This window comes from Xenopus laevis, chromosome 9_10L (genome assembly GCF_017654675.1).
Source record: "Xenopus laevis strain J_2021 chromosome 9_10L, Xenopus_laevis_v10.1, whole genome shotgun sequence".
Taxonomy (NCBI): domain Eukaryota; kingdom Metazoa; phylum Chordata; class Amphibia; order Anura; family Pipidae; genus Xenopus; species Xenopus laevis.
The window spans coordinates 52930702-52951766 of record NC_054387.1 but is presented as its reverse complement, the minus strand read 5'-3'; the positions used below and the strand labels follow the sequence as shown (position 1 = coordinate 52951766).

At 39.4% G+C, this 21065-nt stretch overlaps 1 protein-coding gene across 3 annotated transcripts in view; it reads right to left on the bottom strand.

The window, feature by feature from the left end:
* LOC108701192 (putative uncharacterized protein MYH16) overlaps nucleotides 1-21065 on the bottom strand; it is a 95931-nt gene that overhangs the window by 44288 nt on the left and 30578 nt on the right. For all 3 annotated transcript variants that reach the window (XM_018235494.2, XM_018235492.2, XM_018235493.2), the window contains 2 exons: nucleotides 7042-7128; nucleotides 5455-5700 (listed from right to left, as the gene is read on the bottom strand). In XM_018235494.2, the coding sequence (XP_018090983.1) occupies nucleotides 5455-5700; nucleotides 7042-7128 (333 nt within the window). The remainder of the gene's footprint in view (nucleotides 1-5454; nucleotides 5701-7041; nucleotides 7129-21065) is intronic.

The window sequence follows — 21065 nt, the reverse complement described above, 5'->3', positions numbered from 1 at the left end:
ATTGGCAAATGGGTAATGGCTATATACATGCAGAAATAATTAAAAACAACAAATGCTGCAGTGTTTTTGTAACTGTAACAGAGTACTTGGATTGGAGTTTTATGGTGTAGAAGATCCCGCAGTGGCAAAGACTGGGCACCTCTGCCCCACAATATGTTGACGGTGAAAGCTTAATTGCTCCCTTAGTAAGATATGAATAATGTCTTATTGATGTTTGCTTTAAAAGTAATTAAAAGAATGTTTTAAGATCCAAGTGATGATGGATTTGCTGTTGGAAGTTCATGTCAAGGACATTTGTTGCTGTCTAGTTGACATTTAGCAGCGTAAAAGTAAATGTTGCTTAATTAGATTGTTGGAAAGGGTTGTATGAGGCTTAGTGACAAAAGAACTTTTTATATTTGAACATCCCTGTTGAAGTTATTGAGGCTGATACAAAAAAGGAAACCAGTGCATCTTTATACTCAGAATGCAGAATGAATCTTGGCTCTTTAGTAATCAAGGGATGTGCATGCTGTTTTAATTCTTTCTTTATAAGATGTTGATTGCTCCATCAGCAATGGCTTTAGAGCTTCTGGCAGATCTACTGATGAAAGACAGATAGAAGGATGGAATTACAAAGCCTGATTTTTTTTCATATTGCTGTAAAACAGTGGTTTCCAAACTCTGGGACAGTTGGTCTGAGTTTGAAGGACATTTTTGGTGAGAATTGTGTAGAATAGCCCTTGGATCTCTTCATGTGCCAAGGTGGGACCTGATCAAAGGGTGACATGTCTTGAACTGATGAAGTTTGAAATAAATCTTAAGAGGGCCCTGGGCCCACAGTCACTCCCAAGTCCCCCCCTGATACCTGCCCACTAGTCCACCCACTACTTGCCCATGTGCCTGCCGGCTCTCAATAAGAAAAAGCGAAGGGGAGATTTCCAGGTAACTTTAGAGGAAGCAGACCCAGCAATACAAGCCTCCCCCCACGACCTAAGGGTCTGCATTTAATTTAATTATACCACTTACCATTATTGTAGAGTTATAGTCGTCTTTTTCTTAAACTGTTAGGCCTGAAGCTTGCCTGGAAATGTAACATTTTATTTTATAGATGTTAGCAAATAAAATAAGTCTGGAGGTATGATGAACAGAAAATGCCATCATTAAAAATGATCTAGCAGAGATAACTTCTTGGGAGAACCAAGTTCTTCAACTAGAAGAACACATTTGCGAGCTTTCTCAACATAACCTCCTATGAAGTCCACAAAGCAATTTTATTTCTTTGTTGAATTTCCTATAACCAGGGCAGATTGGTGTGTGTATGTGCCCCCTTCCCCCAAGATGGCCTTTTTGATGAGAGCTAAATTGCACTAAAAAAAAAAATCAAAATTTAAATCTCTTAAAATAACCAGTAGCAGCTTTTTCTGTCTGTCATCATAGCAGCAGCACCCTGCCTTTAACACTTTTTATCATATTAGTATAATCAAAATGCAATCCATTTTTTAAGTAATGACTGAAACTAATATCAGGGTGTCAGATCCTCTAAAGTAGGTGTAAGTTATAGAGAGAAAGGATATATGGTGTTTTTCCCATTACCTATGTACAACAAACCTTTGAGTAAAAGACTAATTAAACACAAGTTCACTCAATAAAAGTGTCTGTACTCTACATTGCTAAATTGATCACATATTTCTCTTCTGTAAAATGGCAACTAATCTATAACTTGCCTCTGCTTAATTTTCAAGATATTTCAGTTGAAATCATGAAATAGTGCAGAAATGAGTTATGATTGATGAAAGCACTTGATGGATTATATCTAGAGGGCTCGGCGTCTTCTGAATCGATTTGGTTGGAATTTTATCTTGGTGTTTCAAAAGATTCATTTCATTTACAGTATTTTAATTGAAAATGATATTTAGTTGCAGCCAACTGAGTTGGTTGGATCATACCCATTTGTCAGCCATTAGCAAAGAATGTGAGTAAGTGATATATCTAGTAATGTCAGTATAGAACTGCTGCTTGTTTAGTCTGCATTCTACCATTAAAACTATCTTAATCTCAATATAATAATAATATTAATGATGAAAGCTACGATGAATTGTTTAATTAGATGAATGCTTCAATTGAAGGGGAAATATCTATCTCTACACTGTTCCTCTCAGTTCAATAAGGAACAGATGGTCTTCTGGAATCTTGCAGGAATCTGAATAGAGTTTTCACTTTGATTTACAAGAGACAGGTGGCTTGTGATTCATTGGAATGATTCATTTTTCAACCATCAGCAGAAATGAGCAAATCTCTACACATTATAGAAATGACTAATAAACACTGTTTTGTAGAACATAAATGTTGCTCGTAGCAAATGGCAAGGCTGGCTCAGATGATTGGGTTTGTTTTACCCACGCATATATTTATTCAGGCTTTTAAGGCTTAGGTGAATGGGCATTAGATCATATTGGACATCAAGCTATGACTTAATACTCAGAACTGCAATGCACAGTGTAGCCTCCTAATTTAACTATAGGCATATTAGGAAGAAAAATGCAGTCACCGTGTCATATACAAATATATATACATATAACATTTTAGTTGAGCACCATATATCAGAAGAGGCAGGTTGGACACAATGACAACCATGTAGAAGTGAACCATAATGAATTGGCGTTCTCTATTGCAACCACTTGTGATTGCTGTCATAAATGTTCCCTGAAGACATTGCACTTACAATATAGTTATTTGTTGGAGGTTTATAGCGATCTGAATAGTGATGGGCGAATTTGCATCACTGACGCCGGCGCCCGTTTTTGACGCCGGCGCCCGTTTTTCCGACGCCGGCGCCCGTTTTTTGCGCCGGCGTCCGTTTTTCGAAAAAAAATTTTTTGACGCCGGCGAATTTTTTGCCGCGAATTTTCGCGGGCGATTCGCGAATTTATTCGCTGGCGGCGAAACGCGCAAATTCGCCGCGAATTCGCGCCTGGCGAATAAATTCGCCCATCACTAGATCTGAATAATAAGCCTCATTACACAGCAGGACCGGAACTAAGGCTAGGCAGTAGAGTCACGTCTCTAGGGAGCAATAAAGTGGGGCGCCAAGCACGTACCTCTTCTTTCACCTACACCTGGCCCGGACCCTTGTTTCCCTACCGGCACTTCTCTCCATGGTCCTCTCTCTGTGCATCGTCACATTGTTTCACTCAAGCAGTGACAAAGTGCCTGACAAAGTGCCTTACTGGCTTGGCATGGGATTGTTCCACAGTTCAACCTAAGCCCTGTTTATTACACTCATGTTATCCAAAGAAGTAATTAGCCCAATTATGGCAACCCATCTTATTTTCTTACCTAGCCTCATCCATTTTTGACTGGCTCTGATCAGAATTTGCAATGATGTTATATACTGCACCAATGACTGCAGTAAGGTCGATCTAGGCCTAGATGATTGCAAGATTTGTGCCTGACAGAATAGCAATCTGCACCTGCCATGTAAAAGGTCCACATATCTGCCCTATCACCTTTATGAAGGAATGGCTATTGTCCCCTACCTTCACTAGTGCTAGCTTCTTTCTGCTCTCGTGTACAGGCTTTGGAGGCAGAAGACAGTTAATGAAGGGATATGACATTGCTATGATGCCAGTATAAATAATTATAAGGGGCCTGATTATTTAAATCCAATATTGTTTTTTTTCCACAAGGTACAACACTCTTAATTAAAAAGTAAATTTGAATATTTTTTCTATTTTTTTAATAGAAAAAAGCCATAACCTTTCTAGCTTATACTGTATATCTTTCTAGCTTATACTGTATATAAGTCAGTGTGAAGGTGTATTTTCAACAGTTACGGACTTTTTGCATTCTCAAATTTGTTAAAAAGTTGTAAATCAATGGAAGAATTTGATTTTCATTGCTAAAAGTTTTCTCTATAAATGAATGCAAAATGAATGCAGATCTTTAAAATGAAATCTCCTCTTCTGTGGGCAACGAATCTTCTCCAAATGTATTCCCTTTGGCAATAAAGTGGATCACCAGTGGAAAAAAATATGCAGTGCTTTGTTTTTCCAAAGTTGCCTCAATTCACTTGGGGAAGCATTTGAAGGAGATCAGCCGCTCATAGAAGAGGAGATTTGTCTCACGTGACTTATCTCCTCATGTGTCATTGCCCCAAATGTACTTGCACGCAAAGACACTCCTTGTCCATCCCTAGTGTTGTGTCCAGCACTACTGCCCCCACCCTCTCTCCTCTAACGAATTGTGCACAAGTGTGTCTGCTTAGGAACCCCTTAGATACTGCCACCTTAAAGCTGGTAGTAATTCCCAGGTTCCCTCTGTGGGTTGTATCCTCTGTAATACAGAAAATTTGCGCAAAGTGGATAACATTATAATAAAATCACCTTTAAGTTAACTTTGTGTGTTATAGAATGACCAGTTCTAAGCAACTTCTCAGTTGGTCTTCATGTTTTCTTTTTTGTAGTTTTCTAATTATTTGCCTTCTTTTTCTGACAGTTTCCACCTTTTAAATGGCGGTCACTGACCCCTTCTAAAAGGCATTATTTTACATAATAAAACACACTCTCCCATTAATTTATACAGGACCTCGACAGGTCTGAGATGGCGGATTTTCGGATTCAAGCTTTTTGCAGCATTAAAGTGGACCTGTCACCCAGACACAAAAATCTGTATAATAAAAATACATTTCAATTTAAACATGAAATCCAATTTCTATTTTTTATTAAAGCATTCATAGCTGTTGTAAACTCTTTTAAAAATCTCAGCTGCCAATCAAATATTGTCTGCCATGGGCATAGAGGAGGGGCAGACAATTACTTTCACTTTCCATTCAGCACTTCCTAGATGTCTCTACTTTCCCTACATTCCCCTGTTCTCTTTACCATTTAATTGTGTAGCCAGGGCATCGGAATCGACATCATTCTGGTGCACAAACAAGATTCTGAGATGATGCAAGGCTTTCCTAAACAACAGTGTCCACAAAATGGCTGCTGCCTGCTTGCTATCATTTTGAATTCCCAGACTGAAGGAAACAAGATTCAAATAATTTATACAGTGTAATTAAAGTTCTTTTTGCTTGACTAATGTGATAAAATAGGATTTTGAATAATTTTTTTTGGGTGACAGTTCCCCTTTAAGGTATAATAAATCTTGAAAAAGTTTTTTTCACGAAAAATTTTAGTTTTTGCCCCAAAAAGCCCAGAGTCAGACAGATAAATTTGAGGTTTAGTAAATAACCCCTATAATGCACACCATTTGCATTTACTAATGGCATTACATGACTCCTCATTATGATCACATATATTGGAATAATTATATATATATATATATAGAGAGAGAGAGAGAGAGAGAGAGAGAGAGAGAGAGAGAGAGAGAGAGAGAGAGAGAGAGAGAGAGAGAGAGAGAGAGAGAGAGAGAGAGAGAGAGAGAGAGAGAGAGAGTAAATTCCACCAGCCGCATAAAAATATACTGTACCTTTGCCTTCTGAAGGTTCTCATTTGTTACTGCAAGTTCTTCAATTTCCCCTTTCAAATTCTGTTTCTCTTTTTCCAGCTTCATCCGCACTCTTTGCATGCTTTCGTGTTGTTCCGTTGCTTCGACCAATGACGCGGCATGTTTTTTCCGTAGTGCTGAAGTCGTAGCTTCTGATTGGAGCAACGCTTCTTCCAGTTCTTGCCGTAAGTGTGCAAGTTCAGCTTCACGTTTTTTGTTAATCTCAACCTGGTAATAGAACTATTTAGTGAATGGCTGGATTTTGCTTTTCATCTTTACTGTTTGCTATCCAACCAAAATTCTATTATGTCATCATTTTAACAACACCATTTTGCTCACCTAACTGGTTGAAAGATGTTCAATTTCTGATAGGCTACAGTTATACAACACTAGGTTTCTGATAGGTCTGTGTCAAAATAGTCTCAGTCATAAAGCAGGGCAGGACTGCTGCGTACAATGGATACATGGCAATTGTTTATTTTTTCTTAAAACATCAGATAACACTTTATTCTTTTGTTGATGCAAGGGCCAGGTATAATCATATTTATTTTCCATATAACAAATGCCTGTCCTTCTTGCATTTGTGTTTTCACTGTTTTCCTCTGAAAATCAATGTTTCTCCTGCGGATCATCAATTATTAACACACAGTATGGAGCGGTGGGAGTAATAAATCTACAGCACAATATCTGTGCGACTGCTCCAATGAGTAGTAGATTTTTACACTAGTCATGACTGCTGAACTCCCTGTGCAAAGTGACAGGCAGTTATTGTAATGGGAGATTGATCCACATTGTATTAAAATGACATTTAGTTAAAAAAAAAGAAGAAATTCAATAAATTAGAATGCTAGTTTATAGGATTATAAACTCCTTTCTTCCTCTGAATAATATATACTAGACTGATGGGAATAAACGGAGCAGGACTATATTTATCTGAGTGGGTTTTGGCAGACATTAGCCATGGTTTGATTAGTTTAGAGGACATATAGATGACATGAGGGTGTATATATTATGTACAGGGTAAAAAGCAAACAACAAATAAAATGCCCCATTTTTAATGAGCATTAAGGACCTTGCCCTTGCACTTCTATAGTACGAAGGCCTATTGTAATTCATAGTATCTGTATCAGACAATAGTCTACATGTACAGTATACCTCAAGCTAGTATTACACCTCCTTTCTATGTGATCATTGTTCCATATTGAGAACTTCTGAGGGACAGTTTAATAGGTCATCATGTGGTCCCATTGGATCACATTCATTCTGTATAGATTGATACTTCTCTTCTACTTATAGTAACAGGGGCAATGCCTCTCTAGTAATTGATTTCAGGTGCAACTGTTCTTCAAATCAGCTAAACCAACAACATCCTATTGTTCTATGTTTGATAATTGAATTAAATGCAATTGCTTTGTCATGAAACTTTATTAGCTACTCCACAAAAATAGGTTAAAAAACAATACAATTTATTTTAGCTGGGCAATGATGGTGCCCAATGTATTGAATTATATTTTTTGTTTCATCCTCATGCTGATGTATAAGAGTTGTCTATAAAGAAACTGTGGATACCTGAGATGCAGCAGATCCTCCAAGCTCTTCAAGCTTGTCATGGAGATCATCGACTTCATTGCACAGGTCCAACCGTTGCTTTTCAATCTATTTGAAATGATATTAGTAAGGTAAATGTATTTAGCAAGAGCTGAACAGTTATCGCTAATTGTGCACAAATTAGTAGGTAGTTTGGCATTCTATGGTAATAGAGTCAGTTATTCTTAATGCTTAAGCCTGGATAAAGTTTGCAATATCAACAGGCTATAGTAGTAAAGGCATATTTAGGAAACATGTACACTGAAATGGTAGGTTCATTAACCTAAATAGGCATTTCCAGTTATTGCCTGTTAAACACTTTAAGTGCAGTAACAACAGAGACCTAGAGAAATTGAGGCTTCATAAAAGATCCTGCCTCCGTGAGTTCAATCATCTGGGATGGTCTGTCTTTTAAAATCAGTCAAATGCTGCCATGGGTTTGCAAAGGAGGAATGTGCCGGGTCAAGTAGATTTTGCTCTGATTAACTCAGCAGAGAAACAGTTTATTCTCATGTCATTGTGCAGAAATAATTGTTTCCTGCTCTTTGTAAATTGCTTATACCTCTCTCTGGTTAATGATAAACACAAGACATAACCGACCAAGTAAATGATGAATAAAACAACTTTAACTGCTGTTTATATCGTTCCTGCTATTGTAAACTCTCAAAATGAAATGCATGGGGCTTGATGGCATGCATATTCAGTTATATTAACTGTCATTATAACTCAGCAGTTCTGTTGTGAGAACAACGTTTTCATATACAAGTTGAAAGTGCAATCCCCATATCCAAAAAAAGTTGGGACATTGTGTAAAACACAGTATGAAAATTAAGAGAATGGGAAGATGTATAATTCGCTTAAACCTGATATTTTGTTGCAAATAGTACAATTAAAACACATCAAATGCTGAAACTTCTGAATCTGATGCCAGCAACTATATCTGAAACCATTTGGGAACTGAGGAGACCAATGGCTGGAGTTTTGTCACATTCTTGCCTGATTTAGGATTTTAGCTTTGAAGGCTCCTTTATCATATTTTTCCTTTCATAATGTGCCAAATGTTTTTAGTGGGTGACAAATCAGGACTGCAGGCAGGGGCCGGTTTAGTACCCAAGCTCTTTTTCTACGGAGCCATGTTGGTGTAATATGTGCAGAATGCAGTTTGACATTTTCTTCCTGAAATAAGCAAGTCTTCCCTGAAAAGATGTTATCTGGATGGCACCGTATGTTGCTTCAAAAGTGCCTCAGGCAGCAGCACCCCCTGGTTGCCAGGCGTGGCAAAAATGCTGCTCCTAGTAACTAAGAGGTGAATTTCCATTTTTCAACCCGGAAATTCAGCTCTTGCGCTCTCTGTACTAGCGACTGGACCGCCCACGACCCCCTCCAGCGATGAAAGGTGAGTTCCGTGGGGAGGGGTGGCAAAATGAAGGCCAAAATTGACAAAATCACCCCTGAATGCCATATTCACTGATGCGCCCCTACACTATCACATATGCTGGCTTTTGAAGTGAATGCTGATAACAAATTGGATGGTCCTTCTACTCTTTAGCCCAGAGGACGCACTGTCCATGATTTCCGAAAAAGAATTGTGAGACCACAGGACAGTTTTCCGCTTCTGCTTCTTCAGTGAAGCAGTGGTTCTTCTGGATCATGTTTATTAGCCTACGGAGTGATTTCCACTACAGAATTGGGTCTGCTTTTAATGCAGTGCTATCTAAGGGCCCCAAGATCACGGCCATCCCATATTTGCCTATACTGTGTCCCCATCTTTAATACTGAGAGATACCACCTCTCCGGAATCCATACTTTTTGTACCCAATAATGTTATTGACCCGGTGCCAATTGGTGAGATCATGTTCCACCTGGTGTATATTTTTAGGATTACACAATTTTCCCTTAATTTTGCTGCCCTGTCCAAACATTTTTTGAAATGTGTTTCTGGCATCAAATTAAAAATTAGCAGATATTTTATCAATTATTTAGTTTCAGCATCTGATATGTTCTCTTTGTACTGTTTGCAATTAAATATAGTGTTAAACTAGAGAATGTTTAAAGGAGAACTAAAGCCTAACTAAAGAAGAAGGGTTGGAATGTTATACATTATGTTTTGGTCTTCTGAACCAGCCCAAAGCAACCACAGCCCTTTAGCTGTAAAGATCTGTGTCTCCAAAGATGCCCCAGTAGCTCCCCATTTTCTTTTCTGCTGATTCACTGCACATGCTCTGTGCTGCAGTCACTTACTGAGCTTAGGGACCCACTCACAATATACAGTACACATAGAATATAAATGTCACACTATAAGGCTGACTAGTAATTAATACAGATAATTACTACATGGCAGCACAGAAACCAGTGCAATTAGCATGAGAATCTAATAATCAGACCTGTAGCATCAGCTTATATTACAGGCCAACCTCATTTTCTGCTTGATAATTTGCAACGACCACTAAGCTTAGCTTCTCAACAGCTGCTTAGAGCCCACTGAGCATGTGAGTGTCACAGACACTTTCCAAGATGGTGACCCCATGACAAGTTTGAAGTTCTGGATCATTGCTGCTATTGAGATGCTGAAACTTTAGGCTGGTGCAATAAGTGCAGTATAATATATGGAATTTCTAGCCATATTCATTTTTAGGGTTTACTTCTCCTTTAAGAGTTTTTTTTATCAAGAACTATAACTGAATGTAGCTCAAAAAAACTTTATTTTTAAATTTAGTAAGTATTCAGATGAAATGCTGCAATGAAACAAGGATGCCCCAAACTGTGGTGCCCTTTATTCTACTGAAAATACAAAACAAAAGATCTGAAGAAGTGTGTTTTTAAATCTTAATATGTTGCGCTTTCTTGTCCATAAAGTTGAGTTCATTGTGAGTTGAAAGCTAATATAGTGCAATTTCTAATCTGTTTTATAGAGTTATTGGCACAATCCCATAATGCATTGCTCTGTTAACTTTCGCTTGCAGTTGGCTGATAATCCAATATACTACAGTGGCCCATTTACTTAGTTCGAGTGAAGGAATTGAGGAAAAAAAGTTCGAATTTCGAATGGTCGAATGGGCTACTTCGACCTTCGACTGCGACCTTCGACTTCGAATCGAACGATTCGAACTAAAAATCGTTCGACTATTCGACCATTCGATAGTCGAAGTACTGTCTCTTTAATAATTTCTTCGACCCCCTAGTTCGCCACCTAAAACCTACTGAGGCCAATGTTAGCCTATGGGGAAGGTCCCCATAGGCTTCCCAAGAATATCCTTCGATCGATGGATTAAAATCCTTCGAATCGTTCGATCGTAGGAATATCGCAAAATCCTTCGATTTCGAAGGATTTTTACTTCGACGGTCGAATATCGAGGGTTAATTAACCTACGTGTGCAGGTTGGTCTATAGACAGACAAGTCTATGGGGGCCTCAGCTGGGGGCAGAGGAGACTACAATTCCCATATGTATCTGACTTTACATGGTTTCTATCAAACAGGTACTATACATTTAAATCTTCCCACCTGCTATTTCTTTTGGATTTCATAATGTTGGCATTATGTATTCTGTTGGTGCCCTGTCTGCTTTGTTGGGAAGTGCATAAGAAAATGAAAATCCAAAGTGCTTCTGCTAGGGTAAAAACATTATTCATCAGGAATTATCTGACAGCAAATCAATAGTCCCTTCTCTCATGTGATGTTACCTTCTGCTGCGTCTGGCACCATAAAATTCTCATCAACAAGTCTAAAGTAGAGACTGTAACTACCAGCCATGGTGTGACCATCAGACAGCAATGTTGTTAGCACAAAGGAAAGATTATAGATAGAAGGTTCATGAACGGAACATTTTATTTTAATAAGTGCTTAAGGCAGAACATTTCTGATTGCCTGGTCTGCACATTGTCCATGTTTCTACTGAGCCAAATATCTAGATATTCCCAATTGTTTGGGATGTGCCTTACAAATGCCTTTTTTTTTTTTTGCCTTGAAAAGCGCTACAATTTAAGATTTTGTGCATGTATTTTATTTATTTTTAATGTATACTATTCAGTTTTAATTGCAAGTAGGCAAGCAGAAGTATATATAAGTAGAAATGATTGCATACATGTAGATGAGATTATAACTTATATAATATAATTCCAGTTTGGTTGTATTGCCTATTCATTGGTACAACATTGTACTATGCAGTTCTGCCAGTGCTATCTGAATTTTGTAATGGGGTGAGATAGGGAGAATGGACTATTAGATTTAAGATTTGAAATTAAATATGAATGTATTTTTTTATATGCTGGTCAATCATGGACAACAAAGGGGTTGAGACAACATTTTTTTCCTCCCAAAGTGATGCATCCCATTAGAGTTAATGAAGATTGAAAAATACACAGCACAGGGGAAGTAAGGTCGTGCAGGAAAACAAAAAAATAGCTCCAAATATAAATACATTTAAATAAACATAAAGACATACAAAAATAAGAAATAGAAAAATAGAAATAGAAAAAATATACAAGTAAACATAAATAAGTACAAGTATAAGAAATATGAAATTGAAATGTAAGTAAATATAATAAAGGTATCACATATAAATACATTTGATAATAGGCAAGCAGTACACACAGCCTTGAAAAAGCAATTTTGTGAAACGCGCGTTGGCTTGCCATTTTCACTGGTTTATACCATTTTTAGATAAAACCTTGGGGGGTTCTTTTTACAAAAAAACTTTTTTATAGTGATCTTGGCGCTTCTCTCTGCCCAGATTATAGGAGATTCCTCATCTGCATTCTTGTTTTACTGTTTTCACTATAAGTGCTCTGGAATTTGTCTGTTTTTTAGACAAGACAGCTTCTCAATCTAGCTAGTTAAAATAGAACGGAGACCACAGTTCCAGAAGCACTGACTTCTGCACCTTTGGGGGGGGGTCCCGCAGTTAGGAAAACAATCAGCTAGACAATACGGGACTTCTCCACCCTTCTACCAATTTCCTTTTCCTACCTTCTCTTGGAATCAGAGATATTTATAATTGCACTTTAATTAATTCATATGTGAATTAATCACAATTGGTGGTACTTTACCATCCTTATTGGTGTTTTAGCTGGTTGATAGTAATTCATTACTTAATGTTAAATGAATTGTTTATGAGTTAGAATACACAATATTTAAAAGGAAAATTAATTGTGTCTTAGTTTTACCCTATTTAATGCTAATTTATTGAGGTTAAGCACTAGCACTATGTGGGATTAATTATTAAGGGTGGAACCTATAGATACTGGATCACGAGACCAAATGGTTTAACTGAAATCAAATCACACAGTGATAATATATAACTTTCTGTATTTTTTCTGATTAAGAAGACGGGGATACTTTCCTTCTTTTCTCCTATACAAAAATTACATAATACATAATAAAAAAATATATTAAAATATAATAAATATACAATATAAATAAACATAAGTAAATATAATAAATGTATACAGATATAAACATAGAAAAAGAAATGTTATTTTGCATGATTGATCCTGAGATAACAAATGTTGTTTTCTGATTAGGGATGTAGCGAACGTCGGAAAAAATGTTCGCGAACATGTTCGCGAACTTCCAGACAAAAATGCGAATGGTTCGCGAACGTCGCAAACCCCATAGACTTCAATGGGAAGGCGAATTTTAAAAGATAGAAAAGACATTTCTGGCCAGAAAAATGATTTTAAAGTTGTTTAAAGGGTGCAACGACCTGGACAGTGGCATGCCAGAGGGGGATCAAGGGCAAAAATGTTTCTGAAAAATACATTGTTGACACAGCGCTGCGTTTTGTGCTGTAAAGGGCAGAAATCACACTACGTCACTCAGGTGATGTTTCTGGACACGGAATGTGAAAAAGCTCACACAGCTAGGTGGCCGTTGTTTGAAAATGAAGAACACACTGGGCAAACAATGCCTGCAAGGTCAACGTATACACTACAGCAGTGGATACGGAATATATTATTGCTGCTTGAAAAATGTCACTCAGGTGGTGTTTCTGGAGATGGTATTATTATTGATATTTAGACAGAATGTGAACAAGCTCACACAGCTAGGTGGCCGTTGTTTGAAAATGAAGAACACACTGGGCAAACAAATTGAAACAATGCCTGCAAGGTCAACGTATACACTACAGCAGTGGATACGGAATATATTATTGCTGCTTGAAAAACGTCACTCAGGTGGTGTTTCTGGAGACGGTATTATTATTGATATTTAGACAGAATGTGAACAAGCTCACACAGCTAGCTGGCAGTTGTTTGAAAATGAAGAACACACTGGGCAAACAAATTGAAACAATGCCTGCAAGGTCAACGTATACACTACAGCAGTGGATACGGAATATATTATTGCTGCTTGAAAAACGTCACTCAGGTGGTGTTTCTGGAGACGGTATTATTATTGATATTTAGACAGAATGTGAACAAGCTCACACAGCTAGGTGGCAGTTGTTTGAAGAACACACTGGGCAAACAATGCCTGCAAGGTCAACGTATGCACTACAGCAGTGGATACGGAATATATTATTGCTGCTTGAAAAACGTCACTCAAGTGGTGTTTCTGGAGACGGTATTATTATTGATATTTAGACAGAATGTGAACAAGCTCACACAGCTAGGTGGCCGTTGTTTGAAAATGAAGAACACACTGGGCAAACAAATTGAAACAATGCCTGCAAGGTCAACGTATACACTACAGCAGTGGATACGGAATATATTATTGCTGCTTGAAAAACGTCACTCAGGTGGTGTTTCTGGAGACGGTATTATTATTGATATTTAGACAGAATGTGAACAAGCTCACACAGCTAGGTGGCAGTTGTTTGAAGAACACACTGGGCAAATAATGCCTGCAAGTGCACTACTATTGGTGCACTACTATGAAGAACAGCAAACAGCACTGGACACGTTAAAGAACAGTGAGATATGTAAAATAAAAAAATATATATATATATTAAAAAAAAAAATTACTTTGGTTGGTGCTGAACTACTAGGAGCAGCACACCAGTCCCACTCCCCAACACAGCTAGACTAATAGCACTGGGCTCTTATAGTAGCAAAGTAAAAAAACAAAAAAGAAAATAAAAGCAGTCCTTACAAGGACTATTGGGTTACAGGCAGCAGTCAGCAGATGAGAGATCAGCAGCAGTGCCCACAGCAGCTACATACAGAGCACTGCAGTAGAAGGTAGATTACTAGCCAGCAAAGCTACCTAACCTAAAATGTCCCTCAAATCCCTGCAGAGTTCTGTCCCTACAATACAGAGCAGTATCAAGTAGATTACTAGCCAGCAAAGTTACTATCAACTGTCCCTCAAATCACTAACAGCTCTCTCCCTACACTAGCTCTTCCAAGCACACACAGGCAGAATGAAAAAACGCTGCAGGGCTTCAGTTTATATATGGAAGGGGAGTGGTCCAGGGGGTGTGGGGGTGGTCCAGGAGGGAGAGCTTCCTGATTGGCTGCCATGTATCTGCTGGTCTGGGGTGAGAGGTCAAAAATAAGCGCCAGCTAAGGCGAACCCAAATTGGCGAACGTCGCGCGACGTTCGCGAACATTCGGCGGACGCGAACACCCGATGTTCGCGCGAACTAGTTCGCGGGCGAACAGTCCGCGACATCCCTATTTCTGATACAGGTCTGAGTTAAAAACTGATTCAATAGGTGATATTATATGCCTCCATAAATAAGTGTGTCGGTTCAAGCCCCCTTTTGAGGTCTAGCTGTGATCAGGGCAAGCTCACAGCAATAGGAGAACATTAACCCATTTGTCTAGCTAATAAGTGTTTACCTTAATCTTAACCTACCTGACCCTCAAACAAGGCTTCCAGGAGAACCAAGGATAACTAATAGGCATTCACCTCACATTTCATCCTAACTGGCCCTCAGGTCCTATCCCTAGGGGAGCAGAACTGCTTTGTTCTTCCCAAGGAGGGCATCAGAAGACTTCACTAATGGTCTCTGTGAATGATAGAAAGTTACTATATCAGCAACACTGTCACAATATTCTCTTTATATTATTCAGGGTCACTGTAAGGAATGTACCTGTCCCTGGTGGTCTAGCGGGTGGTGGGGACGCCCACCGCGCCACTTGCGCGGAATGCCTTAAGTACGGCTCGCTCATGTGCACTGTTCCTTTTACACACTCGCTTCCAGGTTTGCTGCACACCAGCATCATAACGTCATTGCGTCTGGGCACGAAATTCGAAAATTTATAGGGGCCTTGGGCCTTGGGCAGTTACTCATTGCCCAATGTAGCTCTATTTCCTGGGTGTGTTTCTAGTGTGTATCTTCTGTGTTTGACCCTGCCTGTCCCTGTTCCTGCCTTGTCTGCTGCCAGTCCTGACCCTAGCCTGTACCTTGACTATTCTCTCGGATCCTGTCTTGAACCCGCTACTTTGGTATTCTGACCTGGCTTGTGACATTGACTACGTTTTGTCTCTGGATTCTGTACTAAAACACATTCTGACCCTGCCTGTGACCCGACTATGATTTGTCCCTTGATTTGGTATTGCACTGCCTGATTTTGGTTCTGACACTGCCTGTCTTGTGACCATGCTTCTAATCTCCGTTCCTGTTTCACGTAAGGTTCCCTTGCTCGCCCAGAACTCTCTCCTTGGTTCTCTCACACTTGGGGGCAGAATTCGATGCTCGAATTGAAATCCCTCGACTTTGAATATCGAAGTCGAGGGATTTTTACGGTATTCGAATAGAAATCATTCAATGGACCGATTAAATTGCTCGAATCGAACGATTTGTACGATTTTTAGCGATCGATCGAAGGATTTTTAATCGATCAAAATAAACTTAGAAAAGTGCTCTGGAAGGTCCCCATAGGCTAACATTGCACTTCGGTAGCTGTAATTTGGCGAAGTATGAAGTCGAAGTTTTTTTGAAGAGACAGTACTTCGATTATCGAATGGTCGAATAGTCAAACGATTTTTACTTTGAATCGTTCTAATCAAAGTCGAATGGTCGAATATAGCCTATTCGATGGTCGAAGTACCCAAAAATTTACTTTGAAATTCAAACCATCACTCAAGCTTAGTAAATCTGCCCCTAAGACCTGGTGGCATCCGAGTAGCAGATCTCTCCTCTGAAGTGAAAGGCAGTTGCTAAAGGCAGAACAGTGAGCAATGACCTTGGGTTTGTTCTGGGTTTGGGACACCTAACGTCACAGTCACATTACACTTATATATTATCAACTGCAAGGTCAATTGGAAAATGAGAGCAAATTCGCATTTCTGAAAACAAATTATTAGTGCATTCATATTTTTGTCATGTAGAGAATGGATTAGGGCAAATAAGTTTAAATCTGAAATATTACACAAGCAGAAGGTGATGCTTCCTGGATAGTGGTGAACCTGCGTTGAAAATTGCATACAAAGCACCCAGATACTATCTTTTGGTTGTCAGATTTATAATTAGTTATGCATGTGTTTGTAGGCTAGTAGTTAGTGATGGGCGAATTTATTCGCCAGGCGCGAATTTGCGGCGAATTTGCGTGATTCGCCGCCAGCGAATAAATTCGCAAAACGCTCACGAAAATTCACCGGCGTCAAAAACAAATTTCAAAAACGAGACGCCAGCGATGTTTCGCGAATTTTTCACCGTTTCGTGAATTTCGCGGGAAATTCACAAATTTTCTGGCGAAGCGAAATGGCGCAAATTCACCCATCACTACTAGTAGTAATATATAAACTATATATGGTACTTTTTACTTAAATAGCAACATACTGTAGTAGTAGCAGTGGAACAGAGGAAAGGTAAAAAAGATAAAAAAAATCACAGAAATTTTTTAAGAAATTGACAACATGGGACTTTTTTTCTACTGAAAAAGCAGTTGTAGTATAGTGGATAGGAGGTTCTCGAACAATGTAGGACATGTGTGTAACAGTATACTGAACAAAAATGCATGTGCTTTTGCCTTCCCCTGACAGATCTGTCAAGACTTGAAAGTAAGGAAAACTTTTTTTTGGTAGCCACAAAAAAATGGCAATTTACTCATACTAATGCTTGTTCCAGCAGTTTTTCTAATTTTTCAGCGAAGAGAAACTGGACAGATCTCATCACTATTCCTGGAGCAATAAAGGGTAAATATTTCTCACTCTTCTATAGATTTAGTTGGATAATACGGTGATCTTTAACTGAGTGACTTTCTTGGCAATGTTGGGTAGATATTGAGAGTAATGAAAGCCTTTTTTCCATGGAAGTTATATTGACCCCTGGATATTTTCCATAGGCACATTTTGAGTTGACTATCTGAAACACTGTATTCCCCATGGCCTTATATATATATATATATACACTCAGTCTGGTTGGGGTAAATGAGTTCCTAACAGCCATAAGCATTTAATCATGGTTCCCTTTCTGGCAGAGTAGTATTCTCGATACAGTATAGAGTGTTATGCAATTTTCTCTAGAGCTGCTTTAAAAGAACCCTCAGCACAAAATGTTTAAATCAAGATGACCCCGAAGGCTGCTGTATGCCCATTCTTCATTGTCTCTTTGTCTGGCGAACATATGTAGAGATGATGTTTGCATGCCTTCTTGAAGGTGTATATAAACTCCATTGTTTACTTGCTTTTCAGATACCACCAAGACTGGTGCCTGGGCCAGCCCATGGGTTAAGTAGGTTCAGGCTGGAAAATTATCCTCAGTATTGATTGCAGACCACTACATTGATGATTACCTTCCCTGTTCAGGTCCAATCACACACACAATCACTTTGCGCCACCCATCTGTGATGTCACTGGAGGTACATCGGGTGCAGGTTTGAAAAGCTTGTTGAAGCATCAAGATCGGATTACTGGTTGGTTAGCATTCATCAAACTGGGTCAGTGCAGGTTGGCAGTTTGCTGGGGCGAACCTATCGCTAAAGCCTAATGATGTTTTGCCCTCCGCACTTACCTTTTCTTTGCAGGTGGGGGTCTGAGCAGAGCCACAACACTGGTTTTATAACCCGGAAATACGTCTCTAAAGGAGTGTTTTTTTACTGCCCCTGGTAACTTGTAGGGAACTTACGCCTGATAAAAATACAGAAATGCCCCTGGAAATGTGTGAACCCACACATCACTAGACCCTTTTAATATTATATTGCCTTTACAGTCAGGGTCCAACAGGCACATCAGATGACAGGCACAAGTGTGAAATCCAGCGCACCGCACATATTTTTGTTTAAGTTAAACTAGATTGGGGAGCGGGTCTGGCCCGACGGGGGCCCATGAGGGTCGGGGGAAACACAGTTTTTTTCCTGGTGTCCCGCCGGTCCAGTCCGACTCTGTTTACAGCGACCAGCAGGGGACCCCGCACAGTAAACATGGTCAGCTGATATGTCTGTTAAACTGAAAGTAAACTGATATCATTAGCTCAGTGAACTAATTTGCTCATCACTTCCATTTCAGCTAAGCTTCCCTCTCGTTCCTTCCCATTGCATATTTCAACTTTTAGAATCAGTAGCAGTTTGGGAATCCCCATCTAGGGAGATGTATTTGGCTGCTGATTCCCTTACAGATGATCTCATTTCTCACATTCTTTCCCTCTGTTTTATGGTCATATGTGGATTGTTTTTATTGGATGGGTCATAATGACTGTTTCCATGCCCCTTAATAGTATCCATAAAACAAAACGCTGCTATCGGTAGTTATGCAGATCCAACCACCATATATGCAGAAGCGTTTTATACCGATTAAGCTTGGACAGGTTCATGGGTGAGGCTAGTGTGTATGGGGTGCCGTTTGTCCCAAATACATTCTGTATACAAAACTATCCCTAATACACAGAATGAATGTCTCTCATGTTATATAAGTATTTGTGACCATACACAGAGAAAACAAATATACAAAAGACTTATTTCTATTAAAGAATGAAAACAAAATCTGGTTAGTGCACAAAAGGATGTCATTATATCACAAACTCCATTCTGTACATTTTAACAAGCAATCTGTCTCACAAATGTATAACCTCCATGTAACGGACACACTTATGTGCAAAGTTACTTACAGAATGAATTATGTAAAAACAAAGTTGGACATAATATATAATAGTGTAACTAACTAGTGCTTGTCAAGCTAGATTTGAATGACAAAATAGATATCTGCGACAGAAAGCAAGATTTTATAGCACAGGATTCATTCTTTCCACAAAATGACAGTTTTGTTTCACAAAACAGATAAAATAACCATTCTGTGAAGCAACACTGTCAGTCACATTCCTGAACCAATAAGAACAAAGCTTATTGCCATATACAAACAAGATGAGAAGTGGCCAGCTCTGCTCCACATGGCTAAGGCAAAGTATCTGACCTGCTATAGAGGGCGCCCTCTAATGTCCCCTGTGCTGCATAGTAATAAACATGAACAAACCTTTCCTAAAAGAGCTGCTGTTAAACACTACAGATTCATAAATGCAAGTTTTTACAAATGGCTGAGAAATATAATGCTGCACTTATAATAATTGTAGAGAAAGAAAAGTATGCAAAACATAAATATGATCATTTTAGGTGAAATAGCTATTCTTATTATAGTAACCTGCTTGTGTGGCCATTTTGGTTAAGGGCATTCCTGCTGTTTTGCCATTGTCTTAGACTCACTCCTGTTCCTCTTCCTGTCTAAGCTGAGAGCAATAATGGGACAGGCCACACCCACCTGCAATGTTGTATTAAATGTACCAGAAGTTACTGTGCTTGTCTGGCTGCTTTGCATGACTCTCAGAGTCAGTTATAAGTTTTGTATATGATAGTTAGACTCCAATGTCTCCTCCTAGTTGTAATCTTGCATTTTGGAAATAAAAAGAAAGACAAAAAAATTTTTTGCATGTAGTGCAGCAATTTTTTTGACCACACCCATTTTATGGCCGCATCCCCTAATTACCATGTTTATTTTACAAAGTTTGGCAGGTTATAAAAATGTGAAAATATTTCTCCTTATCTAAACTGTTAATTACTTATTTTCTTATCTCAAAATTGTTATAAAGCATCTTAGTTGCACCTGTTAGCTGTACTGGCCTCTCTGCCAAAAGCCAATTAAGTTAGAAACTTTGTTTCTTTTTCTGGCTGTTCAGTGCAGAGAAAAGAGGGACTTTCCAGTTAGGGTTGCCACCTTTTATAAAAAATTTACCGGCTGCTGGGGGCGGGGCCTCAAAAGGGGCGGGTGTGACGTCAAAAGGGGCAGGGCGTGATGTCAAAAGGGGCGTGGCCACGCGACGGAGACCCGCGGACGCTAGAAGAGGCAAAAAAAGGTAAGTTGCAGGAGATTGGGGGCAGGCCGAGGGCTCCTTTTGATCGTGTTACACATTTACCGGCAGCTACATTGCCGGTAAATTTGTAATACAGGCCCCGGCCTTGGCAGGTATTTTACCGGCTAGGCCGGTAAAATACCGGCCAGGTGGCAACCCTATTTTCAGTACAAATGAGGTTGAGCTGTCAAAAGAGGGACTGTCCCTCTGAAAAAGGGACAGTTGGGAGGTATGTGCACATGATCAGTCCCAAGTCTCTGGCTAAAGCTATTATGTAGTAGTTGAACTATAGCTAGACTACTACAAGCTAACTGGTGCAAGATTACAGCTAGGAGGAGACATTGGAGTCTAACTATCATATACAAAACGTATAAAGGTGGCCATACACGGGCCGATAAAAGCTGCCGACAGAACGAGTCGGCAGCTTATTGGCCCATGTATGGGGGCCCCCGACGGGCTTCCCCGATCGAGATCTGGCCGAAAGTCAGCCAGATCTCTATCGGATGGGATTAAAAATCCTTTCGGATCGTGGCCGCATCTGTTCGTTGATGCGGTCCCGCGATCCGATTTGCGCGATCCCGCGATCCCGTTTGCGTTCGCTAGGATCCGATCATTGGGCCCTAGGGCCCACGATCGGATCAGCACAATATTGCCCACCTCAAGTTGGGCATATCGGAGGGAGATCCGCTCATTTGGCGACATCGCCAAACGAGCGGATCTCTCCATGTATGGGCACCTTAAATGTCTCTGAGAGTCAGGCAAAGCAGCCAGACAAGCACAGT